Raw genomic sequence first — 23079 nt, forward strand, 5'->3', positions numbered from 1 at the left:
TCAAATTTGGCCTCCTTGAGAAGCGTAGAAGCATCCGAGGGGGTGAACAATACTTTCCCTCTAATTGAAAACTTTTCATATTCTCCCCTAATGCCCCTAAAACATACCAATGAAACCTGATGGCAAAAGGGTTAAATTTCATCATTTGCAAGAGTGTCAGGAGGCGAAATGGAAGTGGGCCATCTCCCAGAGACATCCTGCTTATACTTCCACTCCTTTCAGCAAGTGAGGCTGAAAATTGGCCATTTTGTTACTGAATGTAAGTGATGTAATGGTGAAGAGAATGTAGACTATGCCCCCATGATAAAAGAATGAAGCTTCCTAAACTTAAGTCAAGTAGGCAAAAGGGGGCTTGTGCTAGGCCTATTGAAAAAGTACTTCTTAAAATAGGAAAAAAAATGCTGTTAAAAATCTTTTGGAAGATCCGACTAAGATGCCATGACTGAGACACTTGAACTATCATGGTCAAGCAGGAAGCCATTGTTGTGATAGTCTCAAGTCCCATAAACTCCACCTTTGATATTCCTGCTTCTGCATGGAAAACTACTACAGGTAGCCCTCGACTTATGACCATAATTGAGCTGAAAATTACAGTCCTAAGTTGTTGCAGTCATTAAGCAGGTCATCACCTGATCGGACCTAATTTTATGGCAGTTTTGTGGCAGTTAAGTGAATGCCATGATCGTTAAGAAAATCTATTTTGCCCAATGGCTGTGGGGGAAGGAAGACTACATTTGTTTAATGACCGTGCAAAATTATGAGAGCACTGAAAAAAGCGACTGTCCTTGCACTTATGACCATTGCAATGTCCCTGTGGTCATGACTAAAATTTGGGCACTTGGCAACTAATATGTATTTACAATGGCTGCAACATCCCAGGGTTATGCGATTGTCATTTACAAACTTCCCAAGCAAAATCAATAGAACCTGGATTTGCTTAACAACTATGGTGATCCATTTAACAACTAAGGCAAAGCCTCACAAAATCGGGCACATCCCACTTAATATTGCATCACTTAGCAACAGAAGTCCTGGTTCAGTTGTGGTCATTAAGTAGAGAACAACCTGTAAAGCAGTGATCACTGGAGATATTATTTAAAAACTTTAGCCTGCAGAACTATGAATTGAAAAAACTTGATAAAATCATTAAATTTGACAGGAAATCAAATCAAATCAAGTCAATCCACTTACACACCCTCCCCATCTTTGCATTATTAGTTGCATACCCCTTATAGTTAAACCTGAGGTCACAAGTATCGATGGCTACTTGGACATCCCTTATTTTGATATCTGTTTAGAAATTAGCATATTTTCACAAAGTAAGAGTTTGACTTCCTTTTGTTTCACAAACCACTGTTACTTCTTGACACCATATTCTTCTGCACTGTCTGTGCTATTGTCAAATATGATCAAGAACAGATATTTACAAGTATTGCTAAGCATCCAAATTAGGACAATAGATGAAATCTTGAATACACACACCAATGAAAAGGTAATACGGACACATAAAACTGATGAATGAAGGCCAATATACGTGTCCCAGGATAATGTTGCAAATCCAATTTGGGTTGGTCGAGCTTTCTAGCCAGAAAAGTTCCCTGAGGATTGGCTCTAGCACAAGTCCAAAAGCTCAGCAGACAAAACTCTGGTTCCTGATGCTGGACCCAGATTGGATCCTGCATCATAAGACTTGAGGTCAAAGAAGAAAATGGCGTTGAGGAACAGATCTTCAAAGGCCAGGGAAAGCCTATGAATACGCCTGTAACTCTCATCGAATTTTTTTAGAAAAGTGGGAAATATTTTCAATTCATGAAAATAACATTGGATAAATTTTAATTTACCCCTATAAGAAAGCCAAAATATGATACGATAGTTATTGTGCTCACAAGAACAAGCAAATGAATTCTGCAATAAACTTTCTGCAGAATAAAGCATCATATAAATGAATGGCTGCAGCTTCCAGAAGGCAGGAATAAGCATAGTTATTCCAGATAAAAAATTGAAAATAATCATATTCAAATGTTAGACATCATCTGAGAATTTCAATACAAAAATATAGATCTCTGATTATTTTGTCTTTAGCAAAATAGAAAGGCACAATTACATAATAAAATATCCTATTTATAAAAGGTTTATGTGTTCCCATTTTAAATAAAATGAATTTGAGAAGTCACTGTGGAACTTAAATGTTAACATGACCAATATACATCATTAATATTTCTGGAACACAAACAATAGAATCAGTATCCTATGAAGTCTGAACATGAACATGTTTAAAAAATAATTTAAAAGTGTCTGTGTTTTTCATTCTTATTATTCAGCCAACATTAATTTCACCAATAATATTTTGCTTTATCAACCCTCAATGCAAAAATTCTCTGCAAAATACAGTATAGATTTTTTTTCTTTTAACACTATATTGAATCCACAGTTTCCACTGGCAATTTAACACGTGTATCTTCAAAACAGGTGCTGAAGTCTTTGTATATAAAGTCATACAAAAGCAGTGCATATTCTTTCTCTCCTCTGCAAAGGGCCCAAATGGGAAGCAAGTCATTCCTTTCTAGTTATACGTGGTAGCCATTTGCCCTCCCAATATATGGTGATGATGGTGTGAAGTTCTCATAGATTGCCATGGCATTTGTGTTCTGATAGATGAGATCCGCTTTCTTCTCTTTCTTAGATTTAATAATATCCATAACACAGTGGTTTAGGAAAACATATTGGTCCTAAGAGGGGGAGAAAAAACAATGCAATGTTTACCAAAGGTTTTAGATGATGGATCATCAGTTTAAAGAGAAAACCACCATCATGACTAGGGGCTGAGTTAACACCTTGGACTCAGTCTCCAAAAAATGCTACATACTCTGAAGCACTTTGGAGATTGAATCCAAAGCACCGTACAGACCTAATAATAATGACATACTGGTAGTCCTCTGCCCAGGCCCCTTTTTTTTTAAGTTCTGAAGTTCCATTGGCTGCACACACGCCCAGTCGCATGATTGCATGTTCGGTGTTTGCCACCAGCTTGCATTTACAGCCATCTGCAGTGTCCTACATGATTTCTGGCATTTTATGACCAAAAAAGTTCATAAAATTGGGGGCTGTCATGTGGTGACCCACTTAACAAGCATCATGTCTTATAACCCTAATTCTGTTGTTACAGTGGTAAGTTGAGGACTTTCTATATCCAATTCTTGTTTTGCATGCTTAGAATAGCAGTCTGCTCATACCTCTGTTTGTACCATTAGAGATCGATGCATTCGTAGATCATATACAGTGCCGTACACATCAACAGTGTTCTCCATCTCCATTTGTTGTATCAAACGGTCAATCGCAATGAAAGTTCCTGTCCTCCCAACACCAGCACTGTTTTTTAAAAAAAACGCACAGGGCTGAATACCTTCATCTCATTCTTTTACTATCTTTCTCAAGCGTTACATTTACAATCTAAGTTAAAAACAGCACAACCTAATTTCCTCTCTTCTACATAAGGAAAAAAAGAAGGAAAATAATGCCCCAGTTGTACAGCCGCCCTGTTTATGTGCCGTTTTTTCCAGGGACTAGAGGGCAATGTACATAAATATAATCTACTATATGTAAACAAAAACATCACCATCACCATCTTGACTAAGGGGGGGGGGAATCTCTGGATTACATGGATGGGAGATTGTTACGAATCCTATGGCTCCATGGTAGACTGGGAAATTGGGAAGAAAAAAACTTATACTAGAAGGTGGCAGTGGTAAATCATTTCTGCATTATCATTAAGAAAACTTCATGACTGTATCTGTGAAGACATCAGGAACTGACATTGACTTGAAACAGACTTTTTTTATCTGTTTACCAAATGCAATAGCCAAGCCACTATATACATGCATGGAGTCTTTGACTTGCAACAATTTGTTTAGTAATCGTTCAAAGTTACAACGTCACTGAAAAAAGTGACTTATGACCGTTTTTCACACTTACGACCATTGCAGCATCCCCCCCCCATGGTCACGTGATCAAAACTAGGATGCTTGGCAGTTAGTTCATATTTATGACGGTTGCAGTGTCCTGTGGTCACGTGCTCACCTTTTGCGACTTTCGACAAGCAAAGTGAACAGGGAAGCCAGATTTGCTTAACAACTGTGTTATTAATTTAATAAGTGCAGTGATTCACTTAACAACTGTGGCATGGAAAGTCATAAAATGGGACAGAATTAACTTAACAGCTGTCTTGCTTAGCAATGGAAATTTGGGGGCTCAGTTGTGGTTGTAAGGCGAGGGCTACCTGTATAACATTTTAGCTAGCCCTAAAGTGGCTTTCCTTCTTTTAAAAACGAAGCACCTCGTGCTCACGGGAGGGTTTCCAGGGCCTTCTGGGTTTCAAAATGGATGAAGAAGAAAACCCTGCCTTGCCCCTAGGTTTGACTGGGTTGTTTTTTGAAAATTGGGCTAGAGGTTGAATGACGGGTTTGCTTTTATATTTTGACTGTCGACTCTACAGAATGAGATAATGCAATGATGGCGAACCTATGGCACGTGTGCCAGAGGCGGCACTCAGAGCCCTCTCTGTGGGCACACCTGCTGCTGCCGCCGCCAGCTTGCACAGGTCCATTAGGCCACTGCTGGTGCCCGGAGCGGCAGCCCCACCCAGCACAAAGGAGGTGAAGCAGCAGGCTAGCAAGCTTGAGTAGAGGTGGTAGACCATGAGCTTGCTGGCCTGTGTGTGTGGGGGCTGATGGTGTCAGGCAGCAGCCGCCCCTGCCTCGCCTTGCCTCACAACAATGGCACCCCCGCCTTACCCCCTGCCTCATTCCACAGGACGAGCCTCCTGCTCACCGCCCCACCCACCAGAGACCCCCTGGATCTCCCCCAATCCTGCCCAGGCCCCACAGGTGTTCCCATGAGCAACATCAAGGTGGCCACGCCCACCCTGTCCATGCCCACTCAGTCTGCCGTGGCCACCGCAGCCACGCCCACCCAGTGGGCCATCCCACCCCCCTGAGGGCACCACAATGCTGATGTGGCCCTGGCACTTTGCGATAAATAAGTGGGTTTTGGGTTGTGGTTTGGGCACTTGATCTCTAAAAGGTTTGCCATCACTGAGATAATGTATCGTGGGATGGGCAAGTTAGCAGACAGCGCATGAAAAAGGAAATTAAGTACCCTCCCACAGCACAAGCTGTGGGATGTGAATCCTGATTCTTTCCTTCCCTACAGACTTAATACAAAATAGTTTAAAGCTGCGGGCGGGGGGGCTGACCTTAACTTTCCATCTGGTTTATTTGGGAGTCCATGAACTTGAAAAACATTCTGCCACTTGAGGGAACCAACAACACTCTATGTCTCAGTGACACAATAATAGACACATTAAATTAAACCAAGAGGGACAGTTTCTTTTATCCCAAAGTTTGTACAATTTATCTAAGGGCAGCCCCCCCCCAACACACATGTTGTCTCTTCTTGATACATGCCTTGATGCAAATGCTACCATATTTGGAAATATGTATACAGCTCTCATCCCAGTCCATCCCTATCCATGGAATCATCCAGTGGCAGCAAGACTCTTTACCAGCCAACTGATCATAGTTCAAATTTGCTTTGTTTTAAACCAATTAGTTAGATGCCATCAAGTCAAAAACTGCAGTTGGTTGCTCTTATTTGACTAACACACCCCAATTATTTAAAAGTAAATACATGCCGCCTTTTAGAAAAATGCAGAAGGCAACACTCAAATATAAAACAGCTTCCCTTGTTCAGACAATTTAAGAAGGTAAAAAGTCAAAAGATTGTGTGCACCTTGTGTACAGTGTACAGTGGGTGGGTTGAATTCAAATTGTCACCCTGCAAATGCCACCTTCACTTCCTAGCTCATTGCCTGATTTTTATTATTTTAAAAGCAGCCGTTCCCATGAATATCCCTTGCAAGCCAGCCACTCTCATTGTACACAAGCACAACTACACAGAATCACATTTCAATATTGGTAAAGATATTATATTTGCACCTGCAATGCACTAAGGTTGGAGAAGATGGTGGCTTCTGCTTCATGAATTCGTGGACCAAATGCCTGAAGCTGATGAGGAGGTCAGTGGTTTCTGGAACCCCATGATCAGGCCAGGCAGTGAAGTGAAACTGACGCACAGGATGACTTTCCGGTGAATCACTCTTGTCAAAATACAGAAGAGAAGTTAGAACACACAAAGAAATTATTGCTGCAGATGCCTCCTGGCAACTTGTTTTTTTTTTTTTAAGAAAAGAAGAAGCTTTGTTCAGATGTGTTATCAAAGGGGTTGATTGTGACTACTTTTTACTCTGGGTCCTGGGATAGCAAACCCAGGAAATGCACATTGGGAGACAAGAAAAGAGAGACAGATCAAATCTATCTGGGCAAATGTACGTTTTTCCTCAACCTGGTGCCCTCCCCCAGCTGAAAACAAAGCTCACTGGGAATTCTAGGAATAGTGTTTTGCACAATTGGGGGCACCAGGTTGGCAGAAGTTGGCATAGCTGGAAACAAAAACAGCAGGAATGAAATTAGATCCAAGGGTAGCTGTAGTAGGAGAGACAAACTGGTAAAGATAAATACAGCAGGGAAACAAACAAACAAAAACACCCCCTCCCCCTGTGTTTGTGAGGTCATATAATAAGGTGACCAACCATCCTCCTTTAGGGAGGACAGTCCTCCTTTTGTAAATTCTGTCCTCCCTCGAAAAGTGTCCTCCTACATGTCCTCCTTTTTGATATTTGAAGACTAATCTGCAGGGCTTTTTTTTTCCCTCATAGAACACTCAGAACGGCATTCCGGCACCTTTTTTTTGATGGTTTTTTTTTCAACTTTTGCATGAGCTGTGCTACTCCCACTATTGGCTTTCGAAAGCCAATAGGAATTGCTGCTGAGCGCGCCAAAACACCCGGTTGGCAAACTTTGCACATGCAAGTTGTCTGTATTATTGTTGCAATGAATAAAATGTTTCTTTTATTTACGATATTTTTTTCTTTAATTTATTTGTGTCCTCCTTTTCATTGTAAAAAAGTTGGTCACCTTACATTTAAGAACCACATAAATTTCGTGATCTAAATTTTATATTCAACATTTTTTTTATTTTTTATGGCAATGCTAAAAGATGGTTAACTGGAATTAAATGTGGTCAATTCAGGTGCAGGCAAACATATTATTATATGTAGCTTTATTATGATCTTTAAGAAAACGATTTATCTTCTGAATTTGGGGTGTGGAATAACTTATTTTCCCCATTTTGAAACCTATATAGAAGTACTATATTGTTTGTATCTGGAAAGAGTAATCTCTGCATTATGGCACATGTGGTCTTAATAAAAACTGTTAAGTTTTTTCCTAGCTCCAAACTTCAGGGCTTTAAAACAACTTGTTCCTGCCCAAATTCCTAGAGATAAGGCACAATAAGTATTGACTTAAAATAAGTAAATAGGTAAGCAAGTAGAAAAATACTACATTTAGCTCTAGGAACAAACTACACATTGTTAAAACAATGGCCCAACTCCAATCTTGGTGCAACTGTGAAAAAAATCTTTCTATCGGGACCAGTTTTACAATATTTACTCTATTGTAAGTGATAAAGGGGGGAGGGGAATTACAGGGCTACTTCTATTCAGCATCTACATAAAACCACTTGCTGATCACCACTAGCATGGGGTCAGGTTTCATTTTTCCCTTGAGGGCATACAATTGAACACAACTGACCCCTGGCTACTCAGTAACCTTTAAGGGCAACCCCATGAACAGTAAAAGGCAGCAATCAAGCTGGAAAGGGCAAGTGTGTAAGTGATCTTGTTCTACATCAAGTTGCAGTGGAGGTACCACCTGAAGCTGGACAAAGGCTATCCTAGTCACATCCTATCCATGTGCTCCTGTGATGCCTGCAAGGACCCCACAACCACAGTCCTTCTGCCCAAAAAGAAGTGGAATTACCACAAAATAATGCCTCCCACCCACTCCCAACTCTTCTAAGAAGCCTGGAAGGATATTGTGCTTCACAATACTGAAGACTGCCAAGCTGCCTAGTAAGACAAGAATGGCTGTGCTTCCACTTTCCATGCTTTGCCACAAGTCATCTATGCAGTTTCTGTCCTAGCCCCGATTGCCAAAAGTCCAGATAATTTCCTTCTATCAAGAGAGAATAATGTAATATATGATCATAACTTACTTGCTTTATGGAGAAATCTCTTATTGTCCACTCAGGTAGGAAAATTTCTGAAGTCATGGCCACCATTATATCCCCATAGTTCTTAGACTGTTTGTTTGGCCAATACTCTTCACATTTTGTCTAAAAATATAAATAACCCATATGTTATACTCTAAAATAATTGTATTGTCAAATCCTTTCTTGGACTGGAGATACCACAACTGCAAGATACTACAATAAATCAGCTTCCCATAACATTGTACTGGACAGACATTCTGTAACTACAATTCTTACAGAATTCTTAGCCAACAAGAAACTATGAAAATCAGGTTTGCATTTTCTTTTTTCTTATGTTCAATTATGTCCAATTCTTGGAGACTGCCTGGATAAGTCCCTGCAGTTTTCTTGGCAAGATTTTTCACAAGTGGTTTGTCCTTGATTGCTTCCTATCCACTGAGAGAAAGTGACACTTAGTTGACTTTGTGCCTAAATTGGGACCAGAATTCAGTCTTCCCAAGGACTGATGCCTTGACCACTACACCAAACTGGCTCTCATTTTTCTTCTACCTTGAAGACTAATATGATTCCAATCATGTTAGGGAACAGTTACAAGAAACTTCGTCATTCTTCCCACAGAACACTAATTATTGTCGCTCTATGTATATCTACATGGCATGCCATAGGATCAAGTTCTCCTTACCAGCAGCATTACCTCTAAGAACGTAAATTAAATCCAAATGGAAATATGTATCTGTTAATGACTGACTTTTAATTTTTGCCCTGTCAAGCACGACCTCATTCTTCTACTTTTCCTCTAAACCAGGGGTTCCCAACCCCAGTGTGTGGACCAGTACCGGGCTGCGGCATACCAGCAACCGGGCCTCACAAACAAGCATCTGTGAGATGCAGGCAGCACACAAAAACCTGTACCCTCCGGTCCATGGAAAAACCTCTCCACGGAACCAGTCCCTGGTGCCCAAAAGGTTGAGGACCTGTGCTCTAAACTCATTTTGGAATGTTTTACCGTGGACAGACTCTGTATGTTGACTTTTCCTTGCATAGCTACTACAAAGTAACTCTTGCATCTTTAATTATTTAGAAATGGCTATATTGATTTGTGTAAGGAGCAGGGAATAATAGTTTTAAATAAATTCTAATGCCACTCATGTATATGGTATATAGACAAATGTGGCTGTGATGTTGTGTAACTGGTCCTAGAAGTTTAAAAAAACTTACCCGGCCTTGTTCAATGCATTTAGTCAACATAACAACTGTGTAAATCTTCTTCTCCCAGATCATGCGCCAGAAATCTTGCACAGTGTTAGGCAAAGGGCCTTGTGCTGCAATAAACTCTTTCTTGGAGTTATACCCCTGTGATAAAAAATATGGTCTCAGTATCATTTTTCAACAAACTCACCATTCTAAATAATGTGTTTTAAACACACCAGGAAGACTTACTGGCATATAATTTGCATTAATGTAATCATCAGTTGAATGATTTGGAATTGAAAGTTTAACACGAGAAATATCATCTGCAAGGACAAAAAAAAAAGTCAGGTCTTGCTTTTTAAATGTAATTTAGGCAAATTCATTAAATAAATAAAATGCATTTATTGTCAAAGGTTATATGCAAAGTAAAAAAAAATATAGGAAGTAGGGCTACAAGTAAGTTTAATTATGCAGGATCCTTGGCACTGTCTGAGCTGGGTGGTTTTCTTGCAGATGTTTCATCACCAAACTATGTAACATTATCAGTAAAATTTAATTATTCAAGCCAAGTATTAAAACTTAGGGAATAAATAATAAAGTGCTAATAAATAAGCACTTCAAACAAATTAATTATGCTTCAAACAATCATATCCCACTAATTTCATTAAAGAAAGAAGCTAAAGAAACTTTCAAATGCAATTTTCAAATTATTTTTTTAGGAGACAATGGTCAATGTATAGCTTTTTATCTGGTACACATACGAATTTGATTCAGCTCAGTAGAGAAGCATGATTACTGAGAGACAGCTTCTGAGCATTAAACATCTATTTTCTACTTTATTTTTATTTATTTTTTTTGAATGATTGAGACACTTTCAGTATTTAATGGGAATTGGTTACATAAGAGAATGTTCCTTTTCATTACTACTTTTAGCTCCTATTTGATGACGGTCCATGCAACAATTGAGGTGGAAAATAAAAGATTATGATGGCCTCTCTTCACACAGAATGGCACATCATTAGACTAAACACATAGCATACTAACTTGGCATACTTTAGAAAAAAAAGTTACTTAAATCCTTTTGCAATCAAGAGGATTGAAAAAAATTCTACAAATTAGGCTTCTAATGCCAACCTGTACTATATTTAGGATTTGCTTTAGAGATCTTCTTCCAGGTGTCCCAACATGACATGAAAGAGTAACCCTATTGGTTAATTCTGGTCCCTCCATAATTCTTAAATGAAACAGGACAGTCCAGTTCCACCATCCATATCATATATTACGTCAAGGGCCAAGGAAAATATGGAGAATTTAAAATCAAATTCAAAGTCACATTTTCTATTACAACTAAGCAGAAAACTTAGCAGGAACTGCTTTGGCCCAAATGGAAGTTCTGATCATATTTTATAAAGTTACAGCTAAAATATTTTCAGTAATAGTAAGAGTAAATAAAGAAGTAGAATGGGGAACTTACAAGGCAAAACATTGTTGTATCTATTTTTTCCTTTGTTTTCTGACAATTCAGCAGCAAATTTAGGCTGATTAGCACCAACTGGCCTGAGATCCTACAACAGAGAAAGATATAATTTATTACTTTTCTTCTCAAAACACAGAAACAGTTTTTAAATATTTAGCATTGCTGTACTTTAGGAAAGGTAATTATTATTTCTGCTTGTTAGTTTGTTTTCACAATTGAGTTTTGGCTCTTTACTGAAATACACTCAAATATATAACTTTTGCAAATTGCAAGAATTCATTTAATGGAAGTGACCATATACGCATGGAAAATATTCCTGTACGAATAAGAATGGTTAAAAAGCATACCTCATACTCTTCGGCAAACCCACAGTTTGAGTCAGCTTTCTGTTTCTTAAAATAAGATTCGTAATTTTCAACTTTAAGTAACTTTGATCTGTAAAAGATAAAAATAGCAGTGACTGTTTAGTGTACAGTTTTGTTCAAACCACAAAAAAGTACCAAGTGACTTTGGGAATTAACCCTTAATTATGCAAAAAATGTCTCTGCATAAGAGCCAAGTGTCCATTGAGAAATGCTGAAGCATATCAAGATATAAATGAGAGTCAATAGCAATTTAGAAATTCCCAAAAGCAAAAGCAAAGTGAAACAAAGAAACACGTGAAAAGTGAAGTGTTTAACATGTAAAGTAAAACAAAAAATTCACTCAAAAATCGTATATATATAGGTTGGAAATTAAACAGAAATCAGAACGTATAAGTATTTGGGTAGAAAGCTAGAAACAATAATTCTATTTATTCAGGATGGAAATATTTACTTACTTTTTAGGTCTGGAAAGGAAAAAGGAAAAGGAAAATATAATTATTTTCTTTATTTATTAAGCAAAACAATTTTTATAGTATTTGGGATTCAGCAAAGATTGTAATGAATTCCTTAAAATAAATCACTGTTGTGGTATGAATGGTTCTAGTTAAATTTTGAGAGCAATGCATTTCTTTAAAAATTTACCTTATCCAAGTTTATGCTATGTTAATGCTATTTCCAATTATTTGTTCCTTTTTTTCCTGCTTCTTATATACGTTACTTCCTTTGAAACAACTTTAATGTTATTATTAGGATGAAACTAGACATGATACCATTTGCAGAATTAGCCACTATGTGAATGGTTTCCTTAAAAGATTAAATGTTTACTAAAATTCTAATCACCTTAATTGTTTGTAAAGCTTTAGAAATGCTATGGAATTTATGTATGTATGTATGTATGTATGTATGTATGTAAATGTTTTGGCGGTTGCCCAAATCCACCCTCTCCTACCCATTTTCAAATCAACATCAGAAAAAAAGTTCAAACAGATTTCTGAATATTAGGTAGAGGGAAAAAAACAAAACCATTCAACTTACTCAATTTGAGCAAATGGCACTTCGTTATTTCTACCTTTCCTATAAAAGGGGAGATTTGAAAACAAGTTAATTAGGATTTTTATTCTTTAATATTTACATCAAACTAGTTACATAGCTTTTCATCTAGTTAATGCACTTACATTATACCATAAATTATGCTTTCTGTAGGCAACAAATGTGTTTTCAGAAATTAGTAAAGGATGTTATATTCATTTTTCTGTGACAAGACAGTTCTGAGTAACCAGCAATCCTGCATTATTCCAGACTACAAGCTTATCACCAAGAAAAAGATCTGTGTAGCATCAGATATAAAGCAAGAACAAATAAAAAAACACGCTGTCCATGTTTTGAATTACAACTCCCATAATCCATGAATAGCTATGCTGACTGGATCTTTTGGCTGAAGATTTCTAGAGGAAAGCACACAAACTATGATCTAGCTGGGAATGCTGGAAACTCCAGGCTTAATCCATTCAGAGACTCTTCATGGACTCTACAGTAGAGATTCCTGTGATTTATCATGGAACTCAAAATTCAGCTGCATTATGAAGTTGTTTTTATACCTTTTCTTTTTCCAGAAGACAAATCCCACAACGGCAACAATAACTAACAGAACCAGAATGCTTCCAACAACACCTCCTGTAATGACAGCTTGAAAGGGGAAAAAAAAGATATATAGTCTTAGTATGAACTTTTATGCTCCCTTACACCCATCTAATGCTTCTAATCTCCCCTTTTTACCCTCTCTTTTATATCTTCTAATTCTTTATCATTCTTTTTAGATCTTCATTCTCTCTCTCTCTCTCTCTCTCTCTCTCTCTCTCTCTCTCTCTCTCTCTCTCTCTCTCTCTCTCTCTCTATATATATATATATATATATATATATATATATATATATATATATATATATATATAAATTTATGCTTTTTAATGATTGTATCCACCCGCTTATACTTGTCTGATTTTGCTACGTTTTTCTGCTTTTATTGCCACGGTTTAGTCCTTAATAAAGGCAGCCAACTGAATTGGATCAGCTGTACTTCAAACCTTCATTAATACACAACATTAATGGTATAGGACAGGGGTTCTCAACCTTGGCAACTTTAAGAGGTGTGGACTTCAACTCCCAGAATTCCTCAGCCAGCAAAGCTGGCTGAGGAATTCTGGGAGTTGAAGTCCACACCTCTTAAAGTTGCCAAGGTTGAGAACCCCTGGTATAGCACAACAGACTATTTTGTGAGATATAATATAGATGTTGACATATTACCATCCCAGGAAAATAGAATAATTTGGTAACCATGTTGTTTGTTGTATCAATATGCAACTTTAATGGGTTAGCCAGCCAGTATCTAGAGCCAATAAGGGCCCTTCCACGTATAATGGAAATGACATCAACTCCTAGTCGTACAACAGCTGATAGAACATAATATCTACTTTTGTATGCAACCTCCAGGAAAAGCTGTTCTACAAAGGGGACATCTCACAAAAGGGCATCTCTAGCAAGGTGTCAAAAACTTGATGACCAAAAAAAAAAAAAAAAAGGAAAAAAGTGATAAAAGTACAGTTACTTGACTTACAACAGTTCGCTTAGTGACTGTTCGAAGTTACAATAGCACTGAAAAAGTGCCTCCCCAAGACACAGCCAAGCAAGACACCTGCCTGCGGTGCTCTTCCTCCTGTCCGAGGTTTTCATTGTTGTGAGGCATTTCTGTTGAGGATTGGCAGTGGGGGTGGGGTGGGGGGTGTTTGTTTTTTATTCCCCCCATCTGCTGGGTGGTTTTAGCAGGTTTTGGTCACTTCACATGACCCTGGGACACTGTGACCATCATAAATATGAATCAGTTGCCAAGCATCTGAATGTAAATCACAAGACCCTGGAGATGCTGCGACATTCCAGCTGATCGATGCTTCTTCTGGGCTCAGCAGAAGTGCCAGGATTAGCGCCGAGCTCCAGCTGGAGCCTGGCGCTGATTCTGGCGCTTCCACTGAGCCCTGACAGCCCCAAAGAAGCGCTGATCCTGGTGCTTCCGCTGAGCTCTGACAGCCCTGCAGCTTCAGTCATCTCTCGCTCAGGCTTGTGCGGTGCTGCCACTGGTTCAGCTCATTCCCCTCCCCCACTACCACTTTTCTAGGATGGTTGTGTACCACCTGCCAGGTGCCAATGTACCACAGGTGGTACCCGTACCACTGGTTGAAAAGCCCTGTGCTAGTACATGTAAGACTTCATTAGCATAGAAGAAGTCCCCTGTAAATATGCAGATTCCTTTAATAGGGAGAACGCACCAAGTTAAACTATCTGGATGGAGAAAGCTTGGCTTCAGTAATTCACTGATAAGATAGATTCAAATTAGGCTACTGCAGCTTCATCTGCATGGGCATGTCTTAGAACAGTGGCCCCCAATCTTTCCAGCTTGGTGGCCTGATGGGGGGGGGAGAGGATGGTTCTATATAAGAGGTAGGTGTGTGCATTTATGCCCTGCAAGTGGAGCTGTGAGTATGTATGAATGCCTGCTGCTCGCGCAAGTGGAGCTGTGCATATGTGCTCATCACTTGCACAGCCTGGTTCCGAACAGGCTGCAGCCCACTAGTGGCCTGTGGCCTTGGGATTGGGGACCCATCTTATAAAACAGTTCCAAATATAAGGATAAGAGTGTTTATTTGTTTGACCATTAAAATTATATTATTATATTGCAGGATGTCTTCCTTTATTGTTAGGTTTGAACTAAGCAGTGGCTACAATATGGCCTTCTAAGGATTAGGGCCAGGCTTTAAATAAATGCTTCTTTCTACAAAGGTTTGCTTGTACATTGAAATCTTCAACAAAAATCTTTCCCTGGATGTACTTGATATCTGAAATACAATGGATGGTTTTTCAGAGATGGCTACGCCAAGGGTGTATTGCTATTCCCAGGATGGCCTACATCAGGGGTCCCCAACCTCCGGGCCATGGACCAGCACTGGTTCACAGTGCGCCAGAAAGTGGGTCACACAAATGGGCAAAGACATATCCACGCACACATGGGATGCAGGCAGGGAATGAAACCACGCCCCCTCCTCTCCACGGAAAAACTTCTCTCCACGGAATCAGTTCCTGGTGCCCAAAAGGTTGGGCTGCTGGCCTACATGATGCTCACCCTAAGACTTTATATTTTTCTAACCTGTTATGCTTACTTTTATGTACACTACTTTTATGCTATTGCCTATTTATGAACATACAATTTTGATTTCTTCTTCAACTTTAATTAAGGATTTTAATCAGAAGATTCAAAGAGTTGGGTCAGAGTAGAGCTGGTTTTGCAACAAGAATTTGATCAATACCTGGATTCTGAGGTAAGATAACAAATGGTGAAAGAGGTGAAAATGAAACATAACTCTTCTCTGTGTTGACAAAGGTCTCATTCAAAAACGCAATTCTAGTGAAAGCAGCAACACATGCCCTAATCAAGGGTAAGGAAGAAAGAAAATAGTTATTAGGCTGAAATACAGTCAAGGGTTTTCAGTTATGTAGATTACTCATTCACCATGTTTTGTTTATATGCATTATAAAGATACATTATGAAACATGAAAAAAATTACCTGTATGAATTTAGAGGATCTAATTTTCCATTAAAATAACCATATGTTGTAGATTCACTTCCTATTTCAACATCATAATCCTGATTTTTGGTAGAAAATGAACGCTTTTCTTCAGTTTTGATATATGCAACGTAACTATTTGTTTCTTTATTCCTGAAATCATTATATGTGTACTTTAAAGCCTCATTTGAGACATTACCTAATTAGAAAAATAACACATTGCAAGGTAAGGTTAAATGATAACCAGCATTTCAGCAGAATACTATTATAACTTTTTTAAAAATGGAAAAAAAAATCAGTGAGATGAATTTTTAATATTTTAACTGCTGGTAATCAGTATTTATCTCACTTCTATATATGCAAGATTTTGTATTCCTGAACAAAAGTTACAGTGCAAATTTCTAAAAACTGTTAACTTAATTCACTTTTGGAAATAGTTTATATATAGTTTTAAGAGTACATTAATAAAATGGTGTTTTGTTAATTTGGTTTCTAGAATTTATTGGAAAAAAAGGGGAAAAATTAATTAAATGTTTCTGAAGTAGATTATATTGCCTTTTAATTTTCCAAGTTACCACTGGAACAGATGTAGCCTTCTTACTTCGTCTTTTGCTTTATTTTTTTTAAAAAAGGAATGTTCTATACTCATACTCCTTAACCAATTTGGATACGCTGGTGAGGACAATACTACAAATTTTGCAAGGGAGGACATTTCTAATAGTTTCTGCTTATTGTTTTGTAGCTCCTTAATTATATGCTGAGCAATTGTTTAAGTACATGGCTGGTCTCCTCTCTGCCTTCAAAATGTTCTGCAATTTATAGAAATTATATAATTCCAACATGACTTAGAAAACTACTTTAGCATAGGTTTATTTTATGCATATCTTGTTCAAAACAAAGCTCTGCACAACACACAAATGCAAACTCATGTGTTGAGTGCTTTACAAACCAAAATGAAGAAACATTTAACTCTGTAACTACTGTAATTGAATAAATGGAATTGTTCTGGAGATTTTATAGGAAAGGAGACAAAATACTGGGAACTAGTTTCATAGCAAACTACTGCCAACCCTCTTGAAATTAAAGGCATTTCCTCACATTAAATACTCACGTTCACTAAATTAAGAATTAATGGTATACAGGGCTGTATTTACAACACTCACAGCAGAGTTACTGGTTTGAGATGGATGGCCATACAAAACTGCATGTTATGTATATATACATAAATAAATTTCTGTCCCCTAATATGAATGATAGGTGGAACATTATTGTGAAACAGTCCCCACAAAAGTACTGTTTTGACAATAATCACCTAGAATTAATACAATGTATCGCACTGCATTAGAGTGCATTTATTCTACCAAAATACAGATACAATACTCTGGGGACTGACAGGTCCATAGTCACCCAGCTGGCTTTCATATCTATAGAAGGCCTACAACCAAGTCTCCTGGTTTCTGTGCTAGCCCCTGAACCATTATACCATTATACCAACATTAACGGCTCTCAGCAATTATATAGAAGTTGTTCCTTTTTTCTTTTGCCATACTTTTCTGATTTCCCAGTTTAACTCACAACTATGATAATTCCTAGTCTTCCATCAAATAAAGTCCAACCTGATTGGCTTTTCAAATCAGCCAAGAACATCTAAATATAATTTGCAGGCATGCAATAAGCAATGTGACTGCTATTCTCGTAACAGTTTTTAAGAACAAGCGGGGCACATACTGGATCTATGTGCTGGTTTAGAATTTAGCTTTGACATACTTTTGCTTTGCTTTGTTTTCTTTCTTTTTAATAAAAGAGCCCTCACACAGTATATACAGTAAATCTTCATGACGTAAAGACAAAGTATGTTTAGATCAATGGGAAAAATAGTTGTCCTAGGGATGTCGTGTTTTACCTTCTGATGTGGTAATAATTACTGCATATGCTGTTATAGGTCCATGACTTGAACTGAAACTGTTGAACTGAACATTTAAAGAGTTGTGGCTGGTTGCCTTGACAGTAGGGGACTTGGTCAAAGGTGGGGGATCTGTAAAAGAGAAAGAAACTATGAATTTATCAGGACATGGAAGGAATAAGAAAAAAAACCCCACTGTGCCAAACTACCACTGCCCAGAGAGTCATTCACAAAGCAGCAGCCCTCAGCACATCATGTAAATTTTATGACCCCATGTTCCAAGTACTATTACATTTGTGTTCGAAGAACCTATCAAGGCGCTTCCAGGTTGAAAGGATTAGCTGGTGACATCACCGTTGCCAAGGGGATGCCCAAGGGGGCTCCTTTCATGTCCCTGTTACTTTCCCACCAAAATGGTACCTATTTATCTACTTGTATTTGCATGCTGTCAAACCGCTAGGTGGGCAGACGTCGGCAAGGATGGGTGCTCATTTCATATTGTCTAATTATGTGTCAACACTTGATGGCCACATACATATCACTTATTAATAAGAAAATGTCCCCCTCTGTATATTGGAAAAAACTGTATATACAATATATGAAAAGAAATGGAGGTACCATTTATCTTCAGACAGATCTGTTATAGTAATTTATTAAGAAATTTATAAAGAATTTGAGGGGTGACAGAAAGAAAATGGAAACAACTAACCACAGAGGTTTTCATGTAAGTATGTTTCTCATGTAAAAATACACACACATCCAATAGCTGTATCATCTTTATTCATACAACAAGTACCTACAAGCTTTAGTTATATGCTTACCAGTGATACCTGTGCGGCATATTTTTTCCTGAGGAACACTCATTTTCTCACATGAAAGGGTGACAATTTTAATGGTATAACTGGTAAAGTAAGTCAGGTTTTTCACAATGGTTTGGTTTTTTTGTTCCTCCAAAGTCTTGTTCCAACTATTGTTTAGAACCTTAATTCTGAAGCCTTTATAATCTCCTTTTGGAGTAGTCCAGTTTAGACTTAATTCTGCCTTTTTTTCTACCGGATTGCAGTCCAATCTATCCACTGATGCTGGATCTACAATAAAACAGAACGTCTATGGTTGTTACATTTACTATTTAATAAGTAGACAAATCTGAATAAAAAGTGCAGTAGGATGGAGCAGAGAAAAACACAATGTCTTCCTTAGTTATCTATTTTTTAAAGAGTTTTCATCCTAGGAATGCAAACGGGGTATTAAGAGAAAAACCATATCAACATAAACAGGAGTTATTATCGTACAAGGAGAAAAATACTGAAGTAAATACATTTCATGTACTCAGTGAATGAATTTAGGCTATTCTTTAACAATTTCTGTGGAGTAAGCTCTCTTGGATTCCCCTGCATTTATTTCTGAGGAGACCTGAACGGATTTCCATTATTAGCAACATCCTCATTGTCGCAAATTTAAAAACATTCGAGGAAACATTCCCTATGACTTTGAAAAAATTCAGAATTACATTTATGCAGTATAAGGATTGACTCATTGAAAAAAAAAACAAGCTCCTTTTTGCTATAATCTGTTTTTTAATCTTCTACTATCATCTCATCATCTTTAGATTTCTATTTGTCCTGAGTTTTTTGATTTCAAGACAATCTTGGGTAGATATTGGCTGGTTTCACTCAACACATTTAATGAAATTATAGTCAGTTAGTTTTATCATTGTTTAGATTTTTTTTTTTTTGGGAGTTTAGCATGGTATAGGACAGGGGGTAGGAGACCTTGGCTCTTTTATGACTTGTGGACTTCAACTCCCAGAATTCCTGAGCCAGCCAGGAATTCTGGGAGTTGAAGTCCACGAGTCATAAAAGAGCCAAGGTTGCCTACCCCTGGTATAGGACAACAGACCATTTTTTGAGATATACTATAGATCAGGGCTTTTCAACCTTTTCACCCATTGTACCACTTTTAGGATATGGCAACATCTGAATACCACCAGTCTACTAGCAAGGTGTCAAAAACTTGATGACCAAAAAAAAAAAGAAAGAAAGAAAGAAAAAAGGGATAAAGTATAGGTAGTCCTTGACTTACAACAATTCGCTTAGTGACTGTTCGAAGTTACAGTGGTACTGAAAAAAATGCCCCCCAAGCCACAGCCGAGTAAGACACCTGCCTGCCCACCCAGCTGCGCTCTTCCTCCTGTCCAAGGTTTTCATTGTTGTGTTGAGGATTGGCAGCAGGGATGGGGTGGGGGGTGTTTGGTTTTTATTCCCCCCGTTTGCTGGGTGGTTGCAGCAGGTTTTGGTCACTTCACATGACCCTGGGACCATCATAAATATGAATCAGTTGCCAAGCATCTGAATGTAAATCACAAGACCCTGGAGATGCTGCAGCATTCCAGCTGATCAGTGCTTCTTCTGGGCTCAGCAGAAGTGCTAGGATCAGTGCTGCTTTCCAGCTGGAGCCTGGCACTGATCCTAGCACTTCTGCTGAGCCCTGACAGCCCTGCAGCTCCAGCTATCTCTCGCCCAGGCTTGTGCGGTGCTGCCACCGCTTCAGCTCATTCCCCTCGCCCACTACTTTTGTAGGATGGTCGCGTACCACCTGCCAGGTGCCAATGTACCACAGGTGGTACCCGTACCACTGGTTGAAAAGCCCTGCTATAGATATCATCCCAGAAAAATAAAATGATTTGGTAACAATTTTGCTTGTTGTATAAATATGCTACTTTAATGTATTAGCCAGCCAGTAATTGGAGCTAATAAGGGCCCCTCCATATATAATGGAAATGACAGCGACTCCTAATGGTACAAGATAGATAGAATATAATGTCTACTTTTGTATGCAACCCCCAGGAAAAGCTATTCTGCAAAGGGAACATCTAACAAAAGTGCATCTTTAGAGTAAATCTTTTTTTAGTAACCAAGGAATTATTTAACAGGAATCGTAGGACTTGGTGGTACCCACCAATATTTCTTAAAATTATCTATCTTAATATTTAGTTGCTGTACTAATCCAGATGGGGAAATAAAGAAATAATAGGGCTTAATTATTGCTAGATATAAAGTAACATCTAATTGAAAGATAACAGCATATCTGAATACTATTTTTGTTCACTCCACTAAACCATTCTTTTCATCTACTGTGCCTGCCCTCAGAATACTATTCCCCCTGTTGGTCTTTCAAAAGGGATTGGGTGGTTAGGTGAGACTATAGGTTATTATTATGCCTGTTGCCATCTTTTTTTACACTTTGTGGTGTATTGCTATTTTTTATTACTGTGCCAAAATTCTTAAAACTCTTCCCCATCTAGAGTGGCTTTTGTTACACTGAATAAAACAAATAAAACCTTCAAACCAATTTTCAGATGTATCCAGCACAAAGATTTCCCTCCATGTACAAATCATATGAAAATGTTTATTCTGTGCTAAGAGCAATTTGCACATCTTTAGCATGTACATCTCTAGAGACTTACTTGTACAATGATTTCTGCTCTCGGGTATTCCTTCAGTCTTGTTATCTGCTGCTATGGAATATATGCTGAATTGATACCCAGTACCAGGATTTAGCTCTGAAATTTCAGTGCTAGTAGTTGGGGATATTTGATCAGATTTTCTATCGATGAGTACCCTATAAGAGTATGTAGAAGCAGCTGCATCAGGACTTTTCCATGATACGTTGACCACAGTTGTACTGACATCTTCAATTCTGATGTCGTAGACTGAACTAGGTTCTGTAAAGGAAAAAAAGTATTTGAATACACACATACATACAAATGCACCTAGGACAGTGATGTCATTGTTGTCAATATCATCATCTCATTTATTATTCATTAAACCATATACCTTAATCATAACCAATTCAAATTTTCATTCTGTACTTATAGCAAGTCCACTTCATCTGCAGGTAAAAGGAATGGATTATTAAAGTAGTAGTCTAGAACAGAGTTCCCCAATCTTTCCATGTTGGCAGTCCAGGGGGAGGGGGGAAAGAGGGGATGGTTTTGTGGGAGGGACAGATGCATGAATGCACAAGCACCCATTGCTCGCACAAATGAAAACTGAGAGCACTTGTGATACTCATGCAAGTAATGTGCTAAGCGCTCACACGAATGAGGTGACGAGTGCTTATGCAAATGAGGTACTGATCGCTCATGAGAATGGGGCCCCAAATGCCTGCAACGCTTGCATGAGTGGGGCTGTGTCAGCCAGCTACTTATGCGGACTCATGTGGATAGGCCATAGACCAGTAATGGGCTGCAGCCCACAGGTTGGGGACCCATGGTCTAGAACAGTGGTGGCGAACCATGGCACGGGTGCCAGAGGCGGCACTCAAAGCCCTCTCTGTGGGCATGCGCACCGTTGCCCCAGTCCTAGGCATTCAGCTGGGTTTTATAAAACCTTTTCGCTTTAGGCCTCTGCCGCTGTGTACAAAAAAAAGATTCAATCAGTCAATTTCAACTTCTCGTGGGAAAAAAATAAGATCTTGCAAAGTTGGAATTGATTGATTGAACTTTTTTAGTCCCATCCAGTCTGCTGTTACCACTGCAGCCACGCCCACCCAATTTGCCATGCCCATCCGGCACTTGACGATGTATAAGTGGGTTTTTGGTTGCAGTTTGGGCACTCAGTCTCTAAAAGGTTCGCCATTACTGGTCTAGAACACAAGGTGCCTAACTTACCCCCCAGAGATGGTAATCAGACCCACTCTGATTAAAAGTAATTTAAAATGTAGATCAAGATTCTTTCAAAATGTCAGAATTCTCACATAATATCTCATGTAATCACACTGAAAATAATGCCTGAAGAAAAATTATGAGATTTTGGTATTCTGGAGGGAAAGTTACTGAAAAACCACAAGAGGTGACAAGATGGGAGTAGGGATTCAAGTCATTCATTATGTGATGAAACCCGAAAAACCTCTATATCAGTGGTTCTCAACCTGTGGGTCAGGACCCCATTTGGGGTTGAACTACCATTTCATGGGGGTCGCCAAACAACTCAGTCCGCCATTTTTTCCCCTTTTTCTTAGCTGTGCTACTCCATTTTATTCTATTGGCTTTTGAAAGCCAATAGAATAGACTCTCTTGAATAGAGTCTAATTCTATTGGCTTTCAAAAGCCAATAGGAATTGTCCAGACTGTCTCTGCCCTGCTGAGCCCGCCAAAAGTCCCATTCTGCAAACGGTGCTGCACCAGTTGAGTAGTCCTCGACTTACGACTGGTTGAGTAGTCCTCAACTTACGACCGGTTGGGGTTCACGGCATTAAAAAGGTTGAGAACCACTGCTCTATATTATATTACAGAATGAAAACAAAAACTAAGATAACTTCCTTCCCAAATGCCCTGGAAATAACTCTTTATTAGGAATAGCT

General features: G+C 38.6%; 1 protein-coding gene across 2 annotated transcripts in view; it reads right to left on the bottom strand.

Annotated features, from left to right (window-relative positions):
* Positions 1-2397: 2397 nt before the first annotated feature.
* LOC120311367 (receptor-type tyrosine-protein phosphatase eta-like) overlaps positions 2398-23079 on the bottom strand; it is a 106827-nt gene continuing 86145 nt past the window's right edge. For both annotated transcript variants that reach the window (XM_039350769.1, XM_039350767.1), the window contains 16 exons: positions 21182-21439; positions 18537-18803; positions 17716-17847; positions 15813-16011; positions 15555-15673; positions 12801-12888; positions 12238-12276; positions 11658-11666; positions 11185-11272; positions 10835-10925; positions 9610-9683; positions 9388-9522; positions 8173-8292; positions 5994-6154; positions 3234-3369; positions 2398-2729 (listed from right to left, as the gene is read on the bottom strand). In XM_039350769.1, the coding sequence (XP_039206703.1) occupies positions 2568-2729; positions 3234-3369; positions 5994-6154; positions 8173-8292; positions 9388-9522; positions 9610-9683; positions 10835-10925; positions 11185-11272; positions 11658-11666; positions 12238-12276; positions 12801-12888; positions 15555-15673; positions 15813-16011; positions 17716-17847; positions 18537-18803; positions 21182-21439 (2078 nt within the window). In that variant the 3' untranslated portion in view covers positions 2398-2567. The remainder of the gene's footprint in view (positions 2730-3233; positions 3370-5993; positions 6155-8172; positions 8293-9387; positions 9523-9609; positions 9684-10834; positions 10926-11184; positions 11273-11657; positions 11667-12237; positions 12277-12800; positions 12889-15554; positions 15674-15812; positions 16012-17715; positions 17848-18536; positions 18804-21181; positions 21440-23079) is intronic.

This window comes from Crotalus tigris, unplaced genomic scaffold (assembly GCF_016545835.1).
Source record: "Crotalus tigris isolate CLP2741 ecotype Arizona unplaced genomic scaffold, ASM1654583v1 scf7180000018354.2857554, whole genome shotgun sequence".
NCBI classification, from domain to species: Eukaryota; Metazoa; Chordata; class Lepidosauria; order Squamata; family Viperidae; genus Crotalus; species Crotalus tigris.